Genomic DNA, 13,014 nt, shown 5'->3' with positions numbered 1-13,014 from the left:
GTCTCGCTCGCACCTCCCTGGATGGTGCGATAGAAAGGAGGGGAGTGAGGGGGTGGGAGGGGGGGCTCGTGGTGGGAGGCTGCCGCGGCTGCTGCTCCTGCATTGGTGTCTCCCCTATGGACGAAAACAGCCCTCTGTCTCCCAAGGCAAATGCTTTCAGTATCGCCTCTCTGATTTCAGTCGCCGCCGCCGCCGAGCAAGCAGGGAAGGGAGCGCTGGAGGAGCGCCGCGGCAGCCGCAGCGCGCCCGCCCGCCCCCGCTGCCGCCCGCAGAAGATGCACTTCAGCACTGTCACCAGGGACATGGAAGGTGAGCGCCGTGCTCGGCCCCGCAGGACTGCGGGGACGGGACCCCCCGGCCACCGGGTCTCGGAGTGTTTTCACGCGTGCCGGCCCGGCGGCCGGGCCGGAGGGAGCGCACGGAGCGCGGCCTGCCCGCGGCAGCGGTCGGAGGGGGTTTCGCCGTGTCCCCCGGCGCGCCCGGCACCCCGCAGCCCTCCCTTGGAGAATAAAAGGCTCTGCCGTGCCCCGGTGGCGGCTTCCGACGGCTTTGCCGCTTGGACCCGCGTCTCCTTGGAGGTGCTGGAGCATCCTCCGACAGCACCAGCCGTGCCCAGGGCAGCAGCAGGCCAGGGCTCGGCTCCTGCCGGCTCTTGCAGCCCCTCTCCGGCCTGGGGGCCGCGGTCGAAATAAGTCAAGAGCCTCCCAGGACCCTGAGGAGCCTTTCAGCACCGGAGGGGATCCCAAGGAGCCGTCTGTTCCCCGAGGCGGCCTGTCATGCGCGGCAGGGCCCGCTCAAGCTGGAGGCCGAGGGCTGCGCAGCCGGGACCGTCCCGGTGCTCCTCGGCGCGGCCCCAGAGCTTTCCTCTGGTCCCCGTGTGTTCCCCCTCCCTCGCCCGCGGATGGAAAGAAGGGGGGATTGCTAAACCAGATCCGCCTTCCCCTGTCAGCCACGGCCCTGCGCCCCAGAGCTAGGGACGCTACCTGCAGCACCCTAGCTACACGGAAATAAGAACTGGTTTCTTTCTTTGAGTGTGTCCCCCCCCCTCTTTTTTTTTGGGGGGGGTGGGGGTGATGGTGAGGGTAGGCGGGAGTTTGCTTTGTCCCAAATCGTTTGCAGCGAAGGAGGCCTTCTGCAGAGATAGCACGGGCTCTGCACCGCGGCTCTTGGCAGATCTCTCGGATTTGCAAAGAAGAAAAAAAAAAAAAAAAGAAGGAAAAAAAAAGAAAAGAGCCGAGGCAGGCAGGCAGCGGGAGCAGCGAGCTCCCCGCCTGCCCCGGGGGGAGCGGGGCTGGGGCCAAGCAAAGCGGAAAGGGGGAGGCGCCCCGCTGGGCTGGGCGCGGGGCAGAGGAGGCGGAGGGCACCCCGCGGAGCCGGCGCGGCGCGGAGCGGTGCGGAGCTGGGGGGAAAGCGGGAGCCGGAGCGGAGCCCTGACCGCCTGTTTTTGGAATGATTTCAGCTATCTCCAGCCCCTGGCTCACCCAGCTGTCCCATTTTTGCGATGTTGCAGCTTTCACGGCCAACAGCCTGAGCAGCCTGAACGCCTCCGGGGGGTACCACCTCTCCCCCTCCCCGGGGGACCCGTACGGACAGCATGAGCCGCCGCACTACGAGCCCTGCACGGCTCAGCAGCACCCGCACCCGCCGCCCCAGCCCCAGCACGGCTATCCCTTCGGCGGGGCGGCGTCGGCGGCCGGAGCCAACCCGCCGCCCCCAGGCCCCGAGCCGCCCGAGGGCGCCGGGGGAGCCGCCGCGGGGCCGGCCACCGTCTCGGGCTGCTCCGCGGGGGCGGCCGTCGCGGCCAAGGCGCCGGTGAAGAAGAACCCGAAGGTGGCCAACGTCAGCGTCCAGCTGGAGATGAAGGCGCTGTGGGACGAGTTCAACCAGCTGGGCACCGAGATGATCGTCACCAAGGCCGGCAGGTCAGTGCGGAGCCCCCGGGCGGCCCCGGCTCTCCAGCCGCTTCCCCCGGCCGCGGGCACCCGGGCGAGCCGGGGCGGCTGCATTCGCGGTTTGGGGGACAATCGAGGCTGACCAAGGGCTAGCTGCGGGGCGGCTGGGCCCGCCGGTTGCCGTCATTCGATCCTAGTGCTTCTCCCGCGGAGAAATGTGCGAGCTCCTGCGAGCCGAAGGCCTCGGGTGCTGCGGAGAAGAGTGCGCGATCCTGCGGGCCGGAGGCGAGGGCGTGCGGGGGGCGGCGGGCAGGGTGGCCCGGCCCGGGGGAGCTGCGCTCCGCCGGGCGCCTTCGGCTTTCGGTTATCCCGCATGGGACTGGGATCCGCGTTTGCGGAGGACATGGTGCTCCCGGCGCGGACAGCAACGGCACAGCGGGAAAAGTAAAAGCTAACAAACCGTCCCGCGCAATACCTGCAACTAAATTGATTTTTAGCACGGACAGATCTTTTCCTTCCGGCGGGGACGCAAACAGACCCTAATTCTGCGCCCTCAAACGTCTTCCAGTACTGTTGCATTTCCCGACTATCGAGTAACGAGCCCGGCTGATGCCGGCGCTCCGCGGCCCTGCACCCGCCACCGCGGCACGGCTCCGCCGGCGGGCCGGGACCCGGCTCGCGGCCAGGGAACAAAGGAGGCGGCTGATGCGACCGCGTTAGAAACGAGCAAAACGGGGGGGTGGGGGAGGAAGAGGAGCCCCAGTTAGCGTTGTTAATTACTGCATTTGATTGCGATCGCCGGGAAGCGCCGTGGCCGTGGCAGCCCAGGCAGAGCTCCGGAGTTTTCCCCGCGCAGGCTCCGGGCAAACGCTTCTTTCGGGGGGGGCGAGTGCATTGCTCGGGCGCTGCTCTCTTCCCTTGATTTAAAGCGATCCAGCTGGGTAGAAAAGAAAATATAACAAATCAACAAATCCCCCGGTGCTTGCTCTCAGTTAGCCGCAGAGACGGCGGCGGCAGCTGGAGCTCCGGGTTGTGCCGCCGCCGCCGCCGGGACAGGAGGGTGCATCCCGCCGGGATGACCGCGGCCGTGCGCTCCCACTCTCCCTCCAGCGGTTTTGAGGGTCGAGAAGCTGCAAGAATGAAATATATTTACATATACGCCGTTGCTTTTTTTTTTTTTAATTAGCGATCTACTAATTTTTTTAAAACAAAAAGTCACCGCGGAGGCCGGCGGAGGAGCCGGCGCTGCGCTGCGGGACCCCGGGCGTGATTTCCCGCAGCCGGTGCCTGCCCCGGCGCCGGGTCGCGCAGTCCACTGACTCCGTCCGCGGCCCCTCAGCCCGGCGCCGGGCTCGGCGCTGCTTTCCTTAGCGGAAAAGGTCGTTCAGGCTCCAGGCGGAGACTCTCTGCAAACAGGAGCATTTCGATCTGACGTTCTCCGCTCTCCCGGGACAGTGAAAGGATTGCAATTGCCCTGCTCCAAAATGGCTCGGAAATGAACCAGCTCGATTTGAATCAGGGGCTTTTTTGCCCTTCTCTTCGTTTATTTTATGACACCGACAAATCTCTAGACAGGCGGGTGAAAACTGGAGAAAACGGGGTAAAATCAGCAGGAAAAAGCTCAGGGAAGGCACTGCGAAGCCTGTTCTTTCCCAGCGTCTCTGGGCTGGCCCTGCTGTTTGTCTAGGTGGTCTTATCATCTCGAGCTGTTTGTTTTAAAACTAAGTTTTAAAACAAGAAACACCGGAACTGGAGCTAATGGGGGCTTTTACACCTTTAAAAATAATAATAACAGAGGGACCGACTGGGAACATCCTCCCGAGTTAGCTAAAGCGTTACAGAGCGGGAGATGCAGCCGCTCGATCCTGATGCCGCCCGACAGTACCGGGCCCGGACTGGAAGGGGTTGTGGGGCCAGAGTCCCCCCGCCCCATCGCCCCGGCAGGCAGCCTTCCCTCGGCGGGGAGCAAGGGCACACAACCAAAAAAGCCCTGGGAAGATGCACAGCAGAGCCGGCTGTGCGCCCCAAGAATGAGCTGGGGCGGGGGGGGGGGGGCTCTCCATGTTCAGGTTTGATTGGGTTGTTTTTTTAGGGGGTGGTTGGAGTTTGGTTTTTCAACGGCTGCAGACCCCCTTCCCGAAATACCACCCGCTGTCGCTTGCTTGGTTTCCTACTCAGGAAAAGAAACTTATCAACCAAAACCGAAGCCACGATGAGCCCCATTGCGAGGGCTTACATTTGGCATGTCCTGCCAGGGAGCCGCAGACCAGGCCCCATCTCCGGGCCTCGGTGTGTACAGAGAGAGGGAGGGACACGGGGGGCCTCCCTGGCCCCTTCCCTTAGCCTGTCCCCCAATACAGCTCCTCGAAGGAATCGTGCCCTCCCTGAGCGTGGGACCTGCGTCCCTAGCTTAGCCTGGGGTCTCCAGGAGCCTCCATGGAGCAGAGTGGTGGGGATAGCCCCGGGGCCAACCTTCCTGCTCGGGACTTCAGGCTCCTTGCCGCTCTCCTTTTGCCCCGCAAAGCTGCGGGGACCGTGAGCCCGACCGGGCTCTGGCAACGAAGTGGAGCTGGGAGGGGGCTTGCTGGGAGACCCCTGTTGCCCTCTACTCCCTGCCTGCCAGGGGCTGTGTTTGCCCCTCCAGGCTGCAGGAGGTAGTCCGCTGGCCCCAGGGAGCAAACCGCTGCTGTAACCACTGCTTTAAAATGGGCACAGATTGTGGGGGAGCAGAAGCTGCAAAAGTGGGACTCGCTCCCCTCACATTGCCCACAGGAGATTCTAGATGTGCCCCCCCCCCCCCTCCGGGCTGCTCAAACCTCCTGGGGCTGTGCCCCCAGCTCAGGTGTGGGTGCAGAGACAGGATAATGCTTTGCATCTGCCTCAAATCAGGTCTGTTGGAAGGATGGGGAAAGCACAGGGAGGAAATTCTTTTCAGTTTTGTCTCCCCATGGCAAAGGCGATGGTGCTGCTAATTTCCCCCCAGCCTCTGCATCCCGCTGCGGCAGGATATTTCAGGTGTCCAACACAAACTGTTCCAGAGCTGGTGGGAGAGGCCGGGGCCACACAGCACTGCCCCGGCTCATCCTTCAGGATGCTGCTGGCACCCCCTCTCCCCATGCTGCCTGGCCGCATTTGCCTTTTCCTCCTGTTCTGGCTGGCGGTTCCTGCAAGGGGACCTGACATCGCAGCTGAGTGGGCTTTGGGGCAGCTGGAGAGGAAGGGCCAGGAAGGCTGCAGGACTCCCACACCCGGCCGTGAGCACCCCCAGGATAGAGGGGGAGGGTGTTCGTACCTGCACTGGCCCCTCAGGGCTCCCTGCTGCACCTCCACTCAGCTCTCCTTTCTCTCCTCTCTCTGCTAGGCGCATGTTCCCCACCTTCCAGGTGAAGATATTCGGGATGGACCCTATGGCTGACTACATGCTCCTCATGGATTTTGTCCCTGTGGATGACAAGCGATACCGGCAAGTAATACCCTGCCTGCCCCGTGGTGCTCAGCCCTGTGGGATGCAGCTGCCCGCTGCCTGGGGTCTGTTTCACACCGTTGCAATAAGTTTGGGGCTGGGAGCAGTGCACCTGCGCAGGGCGTGGACCCACAGGGCCCCGCTTGGCTTTCTCGCACAATGCCCGCAGCGGCCAGGGCCAGGTCGGTGGTGGTGTGGGCAGAAGTGCAGGTTTCTGTGGGGCAGCAGTGCAGGAGCCACCTTGTCCTGGCCTGAAAAGCTCTCCCTGTCCTGCTGCTCCACGTCTCCACCTGGGAAATGTTCATTACCCGCTAACAAAAATCCCCCCCAGTGCTCCTCAGGTGCTGTAACCTCTTGGCTGGGGCAGGTGGTCTGGTGGTGCCGGACTCACGGGTGTCCCAGGGCTGTGCTGTGCCTGCTTGGTGCTTGGGTGAAGAGAGTGGGGTTTGTGCTCTGGAAAGGCACCCAGCCATCCGAGCCACAAAACCCTGCCCTTGTTTCCAGCAGCAGCGCAGGAAGGCCTTGGAAACCAGCGGCTCGCAAGGTAGCGATGCGATCTGGTTTGGAACCCCTTTAATTTAAAGACAGTGAAAGGCACATTATGTATTTAGCTTCAGATCAGGACGCTAAGCAGGCAGCCCGCGTAGGAATCGCAGGGTCCGATATATAAATATTTAGACAGATATCCAAATTCTCAGGGCGTCCTAGAAATGTTTGCTTGTCAAGGGAAGTGGGATATATAACATCCAATTGAGTATATCTTTAAAAAGTAATGTTTCTGCTCGAGTCCAATGGTGTCTAATTCCCCCTGTGCAAACACTGGCTTTAAAAGTAAACACGTGGATAGAAGATTGGTTTCTCTGTTTTAAATGTTACTGTTGAATATGTACTTTGAAAGAATGAAACAAGGCTGCTAAACTCTGGACCTGCTATTAATCTACACATAACTTTCCGTAACTCTTTACTTAAAGCCAGAACATTACTGTGTAAAGGGCTCCCTTTCACCCTATTTTTTTAGAGGAAGTGGGATCTTTTGTGGCTGCTCTCCCAAGTCTGTGCAGGTAGCTAAAAATTTCCTTTGTCCTGCAGATTTCTCTCCCACCAGTTCCATTGGCAACGTGATAAAATGTGTCGTGTCCGCCCCCCCCCCCCCGCCCCACCGAGTGTGGCTGTGGAGAAGAGCTCATGCCTCTCTTTGCCATAGGAAGCAGGAGTGATGGGGGAGGCGGCACTTGCCCCTCACCTGGCCGGGGGGACCCTCCCGGGCCGGATCCTGTGGGGCTGCTGCAGGGTGGCAGGAGCCCCCGGGCTGTGGCTGAGGGTGCCTTCCCCTCCCGGCAGGTACGCCTTCCACAGCTCCTCCTGGCTGGTGGCCGGCAAAGCCGACCCCGCCACCCCCGGGAGGGTGCATTACCACCCGGACTCCCCGGCAAAAGGGGCGCAGTGGATGAAGCAGATCGTTTCCTTCGATAAACTCAAACTGACCAACAATTTGCTGGATGACAACGGGCACGTAAGTGTTCCCGGGGGAGGGTATCAAACACGGGGCTGTGCCAGAGGGAAGCCCCAGCGCCGCGATTCCCGTGGGGTGCCCCTGCCCACACCCCTCCCCAGGGGCTCTGCACCCCTCTCCTGCCCCAGCCCCGGCTGCCCCCGGGCAGGGGAGCCGGCAGGGCCAGGGCTGCGCTCTCCTCTCTCCATGCTCCGCCTGGATCAATTATTGTCTCCTTGCTCGTTTTATCATTCAGATCATTTTGAACTCCATGCACAGATACCAGCCGCGTTTTCACGTGGTCTACGTGGACCCCCGGAAAGACAGCGAGAAATACGCAGAGGAGAACTTCAAAACCTTCGTCTTCGAGGAGACGCGCTTCACGGCCGTGACTGCCTACCAGAACCACCGGGTGAGGCGGCCGCGGGGCTCGGGGCAACGAAAAGCGGGGGTCGGGGTCGCCCCGGGGGTGTCTCAGCCCCTTCGTCCGGCTCCCGGGCCGCGGCTGGCCGGCGGGGGTCTCCCGCCCCCTCCTTCCCATCTGCTGAACCCATTTCGGGGCAGCGCAAGGAACCCGATAGCCGGGGAGCTGCGCAGAGCTGCATCGCTGCTTGCCGAGGAAGAGACGTGAGCTCCAGCCTCATCGCCAGCTTCCCCCCGCCCGGGGGGGACCTCATTACCTATGTAAACCCGAGGCTGGGGCTAGTTGGGAAACTACAGGCTTCCCGCTGCGAAACGTCACTCACAATTTGTTTGGATAAATCTGCGATTTTACTTCTCTAAGCTCGCAGCTCTGTTCCTCCCCAGAATGGAATTACATGTTAACGAAACAAAACGAAACAAAGCAACCCACTCCCCCTAATCTGGTGCGGCTTTCTGGGCAGCAATTAATCCAATCGCTTCTTTAAATCGCATCAGTGTAATGTAAAGAGCAAGAATCCCAGCCGCGAGTGCAAATAGGATTTCATAGCGGGGGCTTTTCCACGCCGCTGCCGCAGCCGCCGCTGGAGCCGCCCGCGGGCTGTCCCCGAGCAGCGGCGGGGCCACCCTCGGCAGCGGCTCCCAGCAGGTCCAGCCGGGTCCCCCCGGGATGCTGCGGGCGGGCCGGCACCCCGCCCCCGGGAGGCGGCGGGGCCGGAGCAGGGCTGTGCCTTTAAGGGGCTCCGGAGTCCCTCCCCGGCTGGCATTTGCCTGATGGCTCTGGACAGCTGCTCTTTCTCTCCTGCTTTCAATCAGTTTGACCTCTAAGGCTGGAACTGTCACTGAGGGGCTTAAAGTTTGTTTTTCAACCCATTCCGGAAACTCACAATCACATACTTTATCCGTGGATTTGCTTAAATATAGAAAATGTCCTGCCTTCTCCCCGGCGAATTAAATAAATACATAAGTATGATTTATCCAGTGATTTGTCTTAGCTGCTCGGGTGGTGACCCATATAATGTGGCATTTTCTTACAAGTGCATTTGCACAGCTTTTGCAGCTGACCGGGGCTGCCTCTCCCTTCACCTTGAACTCATATTAGATAGCGTATTAGCCCACATTTTCTAACAGAGGGAAAGCACATGTTTGTGCTCTGTGACAGAGCATGCCCTGGCTCCACCAGCCACCTGGGCCCTCTCTGGTACACCAGGCATTGCTGGCTCCCAGAGCCTGCTCAGTGGCATGCTCACGGTCTGGCCAGGGAGCCCCATGTGTGCCACTTTGAGACATTTTCCTGCTTCTCCTTACAGATCACACAGCTGAAGATCGCTAGCAACCCATTTGCCAAGGGATTCAGAGACTGTGACCCTGAGGACTGGTAAGGCTGTGTCTTTATTGACTGTGACTACACCCCACTCTCACACCTAATTTCACGTGCACCTGCCCAGCTTGCATTTGCACAACATGCGCACAGAGTTGGGGGAGGGGGCACCACACTCATAGCAGCAACACTCCAAGCGCTCATTCTGTTGGATGATTGGCTTGTATCACTTGTCCCCTTCTCCTTCCAGGCCCAGGAATCACAGGCCAGGGGCCCTTCCTCTCATGAGTGCTTTTGCCAGATCCCGGAATCCAGTCTCTTCTCCAGCCCATCAGAATGGGACAGAGAAAGGTGAGAGCACCCGGTGGCCGGGCCAGCCTGACCCCCAGGCCCTGCTGGTGTGCGCAGCCAGCCTCAGTGCATGCTTGCTTGGGGCTGTCCTTGCTCGACATGCTGTTGCACAGCCACCTGCAGTGGATACAGCCCCCCTGCTAATGAGCTTAGCGCTACCACCTGCTTTCTAAACAAAACTAGCACCTGTGTAGTCTAATTCATTCTTCCCATGTCTCAAACACTCACTGTTGTTGTGCTTAAGCAACTCTGCTGCTTTAAAAAAACACTGCCCTTTTCCTTTAGCATCCCATTTCTGACTTTTTGGTGGCAAGTTCAGCTTTTTGGGCAGGGATGCAGCAATGGCCACGGGCTTCTCCTCACTTTGCCCTTTTAACGCAGCTCGGCAGTGCATTCTGGGCCGCCCTGCTCCCATGCGGGAGCTGCAGTCAGGTCGAACAGCACCTCTGCCCATTGACTCCTTTTCCATTACGCAGAGCAAACAACTGCAAAGACAGCCAAGGGCCTTTCTTCCACTACACTCCGGGCCTGCAAAATAAAGGGAAGTCTGTATTTGTTTAGTGTTACACAATTGCAAAAATGTCAGGCGTGCACCAGCTCGTCAGTCAATGCAGCTCCACGCATCCCAATCAGAAAGCAGGTGCTGTCCCACCGCCGCGGTGCCTGCCGCGCTGCCGCTCGCCTCGCTTGCAGGGCTGGCTTTGCTAGCTCCGCGCCGCCGGTGTGTGCGCGGGGGCGCGGGGCGGCCGTGCTGACGCTGTGTGCCCCCGCAGATGCTGCCGAGAGCCGGCGGGAGTTCGAGCGGGAGGCGGCCGCCGGGACGGCGCTGCACGCCGAGGCCGCGCACCAGCAGCTCATGTCGCGCGTGCTCAGCCCCGCGCTGCCGGGCGGCGCCGGCGGGCTGGTGCCGTTGGGCGGCGCGGGGGGCGGCCGGCCCAGCCCGCCCCACCACGAACTGCGCCTGGAGCCCACCGCCTCAGAGCCGCTCCACCACCACCCCTACAAGTACCCGCCGGCGGCGGCCGCCGCCTACGACCACTACCTGGGGGCGAAGAGCCGGCCCGCCCCCTACCCCCTCCCCAGCATCCGCGGGCACAGCTACCACCACCACCATCACCACCACCACCACCACATGAACGCGGCAGCGGCGGCGGCAGCCGCCAACATGTACTCGTCGGCCGGCGCGCCCGCCAACTACGACTACGGGCCCAGATAACGGCGCCGCCCGCGCCCCGGCACTGTCCTCCCCCCCTTCCCGCCTTTCCCTCTCCTCCCGCCTTACGAGTGAGCTGATAGGCCAGCTTGACCTGATCGACAACTGTAGAGCCCAATCGCAGGAAGCCGGGGTCCTCGCCCCGCTCCCCACCCCGTTGGCGGGCCGTGAGGGAGGGCAGCGGCGGCGTGTGGTGAGGGCCCGGGACGTGACGGGTGCTCCCTGTCGCGGCGTGGCCTGCAGCTGCACTTTGATAAATGAAGCCATATGTCGTTATCTCCCTTCTCCCTAACCTTCTTGCGGATGCCCCACGGGTGCGCCGGGCGCGGAGGACCGTAGGGCCGCTGGGAAGCGGCGGGAGGACGGGGAAGCGGCAGCGGTGAGGTAAATTGCCCCCTTCTCGCTCGCCCGCCGGGTCTCCTGATGGAGATTTGCCGTTGCCACCGTTTTTGGCCGTGCCACGGGTGTTTCCCACCCCAGCGGGATGTGTAGCGTTAGCAGCGAGCAGGGGGGTCTGCGGGGCCAGCTGTGAGTACCGACGGGCACCAGCCCCCGGCGACAGGGATGGAGTGTAATTAATTCTGCACGTGTCGATGCTAAGGCTCTCTTCTACCTTGGAGACGCTTGGCCTCGTCCGCAGTTGGCTCAGGTGGTTCTTCGAGGAGACTGAGAGGAAGCAGAGTTTAGCTTAAGGGAACACTTTGAGTCTTCACTGTCAGAACAAACTGTCCACTTCTCCTTTGGTCCTGACCCCCTCGTGAGTTTTGGGGTTCACTGGGGCAGCTTAACCACAACAGCATTTTCTGGAGCTGTTGAGGAGAGCCCATGGCCAAGAGCGCAGCCATCTACAGCTTCACAGCAACGGATGCTAAGGTTTAAAAACCAGCCTGGGGGTGGGGTGAATACCTGCAGAGTTTAGGCTGTGTATTCTCAGCAATAGTTTGTAAATCGGCTGCTTCACAGGCAGCCTCACACTACTGCCTTCCTACGTCCTTTCCTGAGCTCTTGAAGCTCACCTGTTGAGAGGTGCCTATTAGAGGAACTTCAGGGTTTTTTCCCCAGAATGTCTCACCCCTTGTATTTGGCTGACCCAAACTGCAGTAGTCCCAAAGCACCTATTCTGCATCTACCTGCTTGCTGCATCTTCCCTCTTAATGCTGGTAAGTACTTTCTTCTTCTTTTTTTTTTTCTTTTTTTTTTCCTTTAATATCTGACTTCAGTAGTCTTTCCTTATTGTTGAAAAGATGGGCCTGTTCATCACGGTTTCTCCAGTGATTTTTTTTTTTTTTTAATGGTTGGCTTGTGGTTTTTTGTCAGATGCTCACTGAAAGGCAGTCCCTTTGTGTTCAGAGAAGGTATTGAGCAGCTCTTCAGCTGTGTTGGTATACAGTATTATGAACACTTTTCTGATTTTTCCACGTGACTCTATGAAAGGAAGAGGGTGGTTGTTTTTTCGTGGTTTTTTTTTCCAAGTCCTCTATTCATCCATGTTTGTGTATTTTCACTACAAACCTTTTAAAACATGATCTTTCCCTTGTGCAGGTGGCAGTGTTAATAGCAATGTTTATTCTGTCTCTGGCGGTGGGCTTTGGGCTTCCAAAACTTTTTGGAAGGGTTTATGAAGGGATACAGGCTAACATGAATATTTTATGTAATTTTTTTTTCTGTTATAAAAATATATATATATATGGATCCATGAAAAAACTTGCGCAAGAAATACGTATTTTATTTGGCATTTGCAGTGAATTGTGAGATTCTTAGTGTCTGACTATACCATAATTAATGTTCTCAGAAAGGTTGATGTGAAATAGCCTTGTGCTTGTTATTAGTGGGAAATGGCTCTCAGACGTGCTCTGTTGCTTTGCTGCTGTTCTTTCAGAGTTTTCAGTATGACTTGTTATCTGTAAACTGATTAGTGCCAAAGCTTTGGTCAAATGTTTAATGAAGTTATTATATTTATTATTTCTTGCAAAGATTATGCAAACACCTTTTTTTTTTTTTCTTGATAGTTGCAGTGTAGGAAAAAAGTGAAGACAACCAAAGAATCATATCTGCAAACAGTGTAGATACGTGTAGATATTTGTAGATATATGTAGATAATCATTTAAATTCATTTAAATTGAATAATTCATTTAAATTGAAAAGACATTGGACAGTGACATTTATAAATGTTTTTCCTCTTCTTTCTTCCTTTTATTTCTTGTTTGATTATTTGGGTATATTTGTGAGTTTGTCTGCTCTGAAGTCTAAACTTTCCTTACAAAGTGACATCATATAAATAAGGAGGGATAGTAAACTGGAGTCTTTTAGTCTGAGCAAATAGTGAATCTCGATAGGTGACTGCTCCCTCCCTTCTCTCTCCCTGGTTGCTGGAGCTGCCCGTGGGTATAGTGATCTGTCATTATGCAACAGCTTGTGGGGTTTGGGTCCCAGGTTGAAATGGATACCATACACTTCCATTTGTATGGGTGAGCACCAGCTTTCTTTAAACATACACAGAGTGCTGCAACAAGTGCCACTGGCTCTCAGTGCAGACTGGGCACGCACCTTTTCAAACGTACTTTACTGCACAAGAGCTGAGAGGACTGCATGACCCAAGACACCAGGACTAAACTGTGCTCTTATAGAAAGTGGCACAAGGTCCTTGCCTTGACTGTAGGAATTTTAATTTATCTCCATTAAAAGTAGAGAAAATCACAGAACTTCAGCCTATGGCTGTGGGCAGTGGGCCCTCAGGATCACTAGTCTATCCTCTGTGCTAGAAGAACCACTGCAGAAGTCCTGTGTCTGAATGGGAACGAGAGACCTATGGAGCTGTATCAAGACTACAGTTTTAACCATGAAAATGGTATTTCTAACCTT

At 57.9% G+C, this 13,014-nt stretch overlaps 1 protein-coding gene across 4 annotated transcripts in view; it reads left to right on the top strand.

Annotated features, from left to right (window-relative positions):
* Positions 1 to 12,348, top strand: part of TBX1 (T-box transcription factor 1) — a 135,606-nt gene extending 123,258 nt beyond the window's left edge. For 2 of the 4 annotated variants that reach the window (XM_055703975.1, XM_055703966.1), the window contains exons 2-9: positions 181 to 309; positions 1,460 to 1,922; positions 5,254 to 5,355; positions 6,697 to 6,868; positions 7,104 to 7,259; positions 8,578 to 8,645; positions 8,839 to 8,939; positions 9,713 to 12,348. In XM_055703975.1, coding sequence (XP_055559950.1) covers positions 276 to 309; positions 1,460 to 1,922; positions 5,254 to 5,355; positions 6,697 to 6,868; positions 7,104 to 7,259; positions 8,578 to 8,645; positions 8,839 to 8,939; positions 9,713 to 10,155 — 1,539 coding nt within the window. In that variant the 5' untranslated portion in view covers positions 181 to 275 and the 3' untranslated portion in view covers positions 10,156 to 12,348. Of the gene's footprint in view, positions 1 to 69; positions 310 to 1,459; positions 1,923 to 5,253; positions 5,356 to 6,696; positions 6,869 to 7,103; positions 7,260 to 8,577; positions 8,646 to 8,838; positions 8,940 to 9,712 lie in introns of those variants that run through there. The other 2 variants (XM_055703960.1, XM_055703956.1) reach the window with 2 other exon arrangements.
* Positions 12,349 to 13,014: the final 666 nt, after the last annotated feature.

Source organism: Falco cherrug, chromosome 1 (assembly GCF_023634085.1).
Source record: "Falco cherrug isolate bFalChe1 chromosome 1, bFalChe1.pri, whole genome shotgun sequence".
Classification (NCBI taxonomy): Eukaryota; Metazoa; Chordata; class Aves; order Falconiformes; family Falconidae; genus Falco; species Falco cherrug.
The sequence above is the reverse complement of the archived record's forward strand: the minus strand, read 5'-3'. Positions and strand labels throughout refer to the sequence as shown.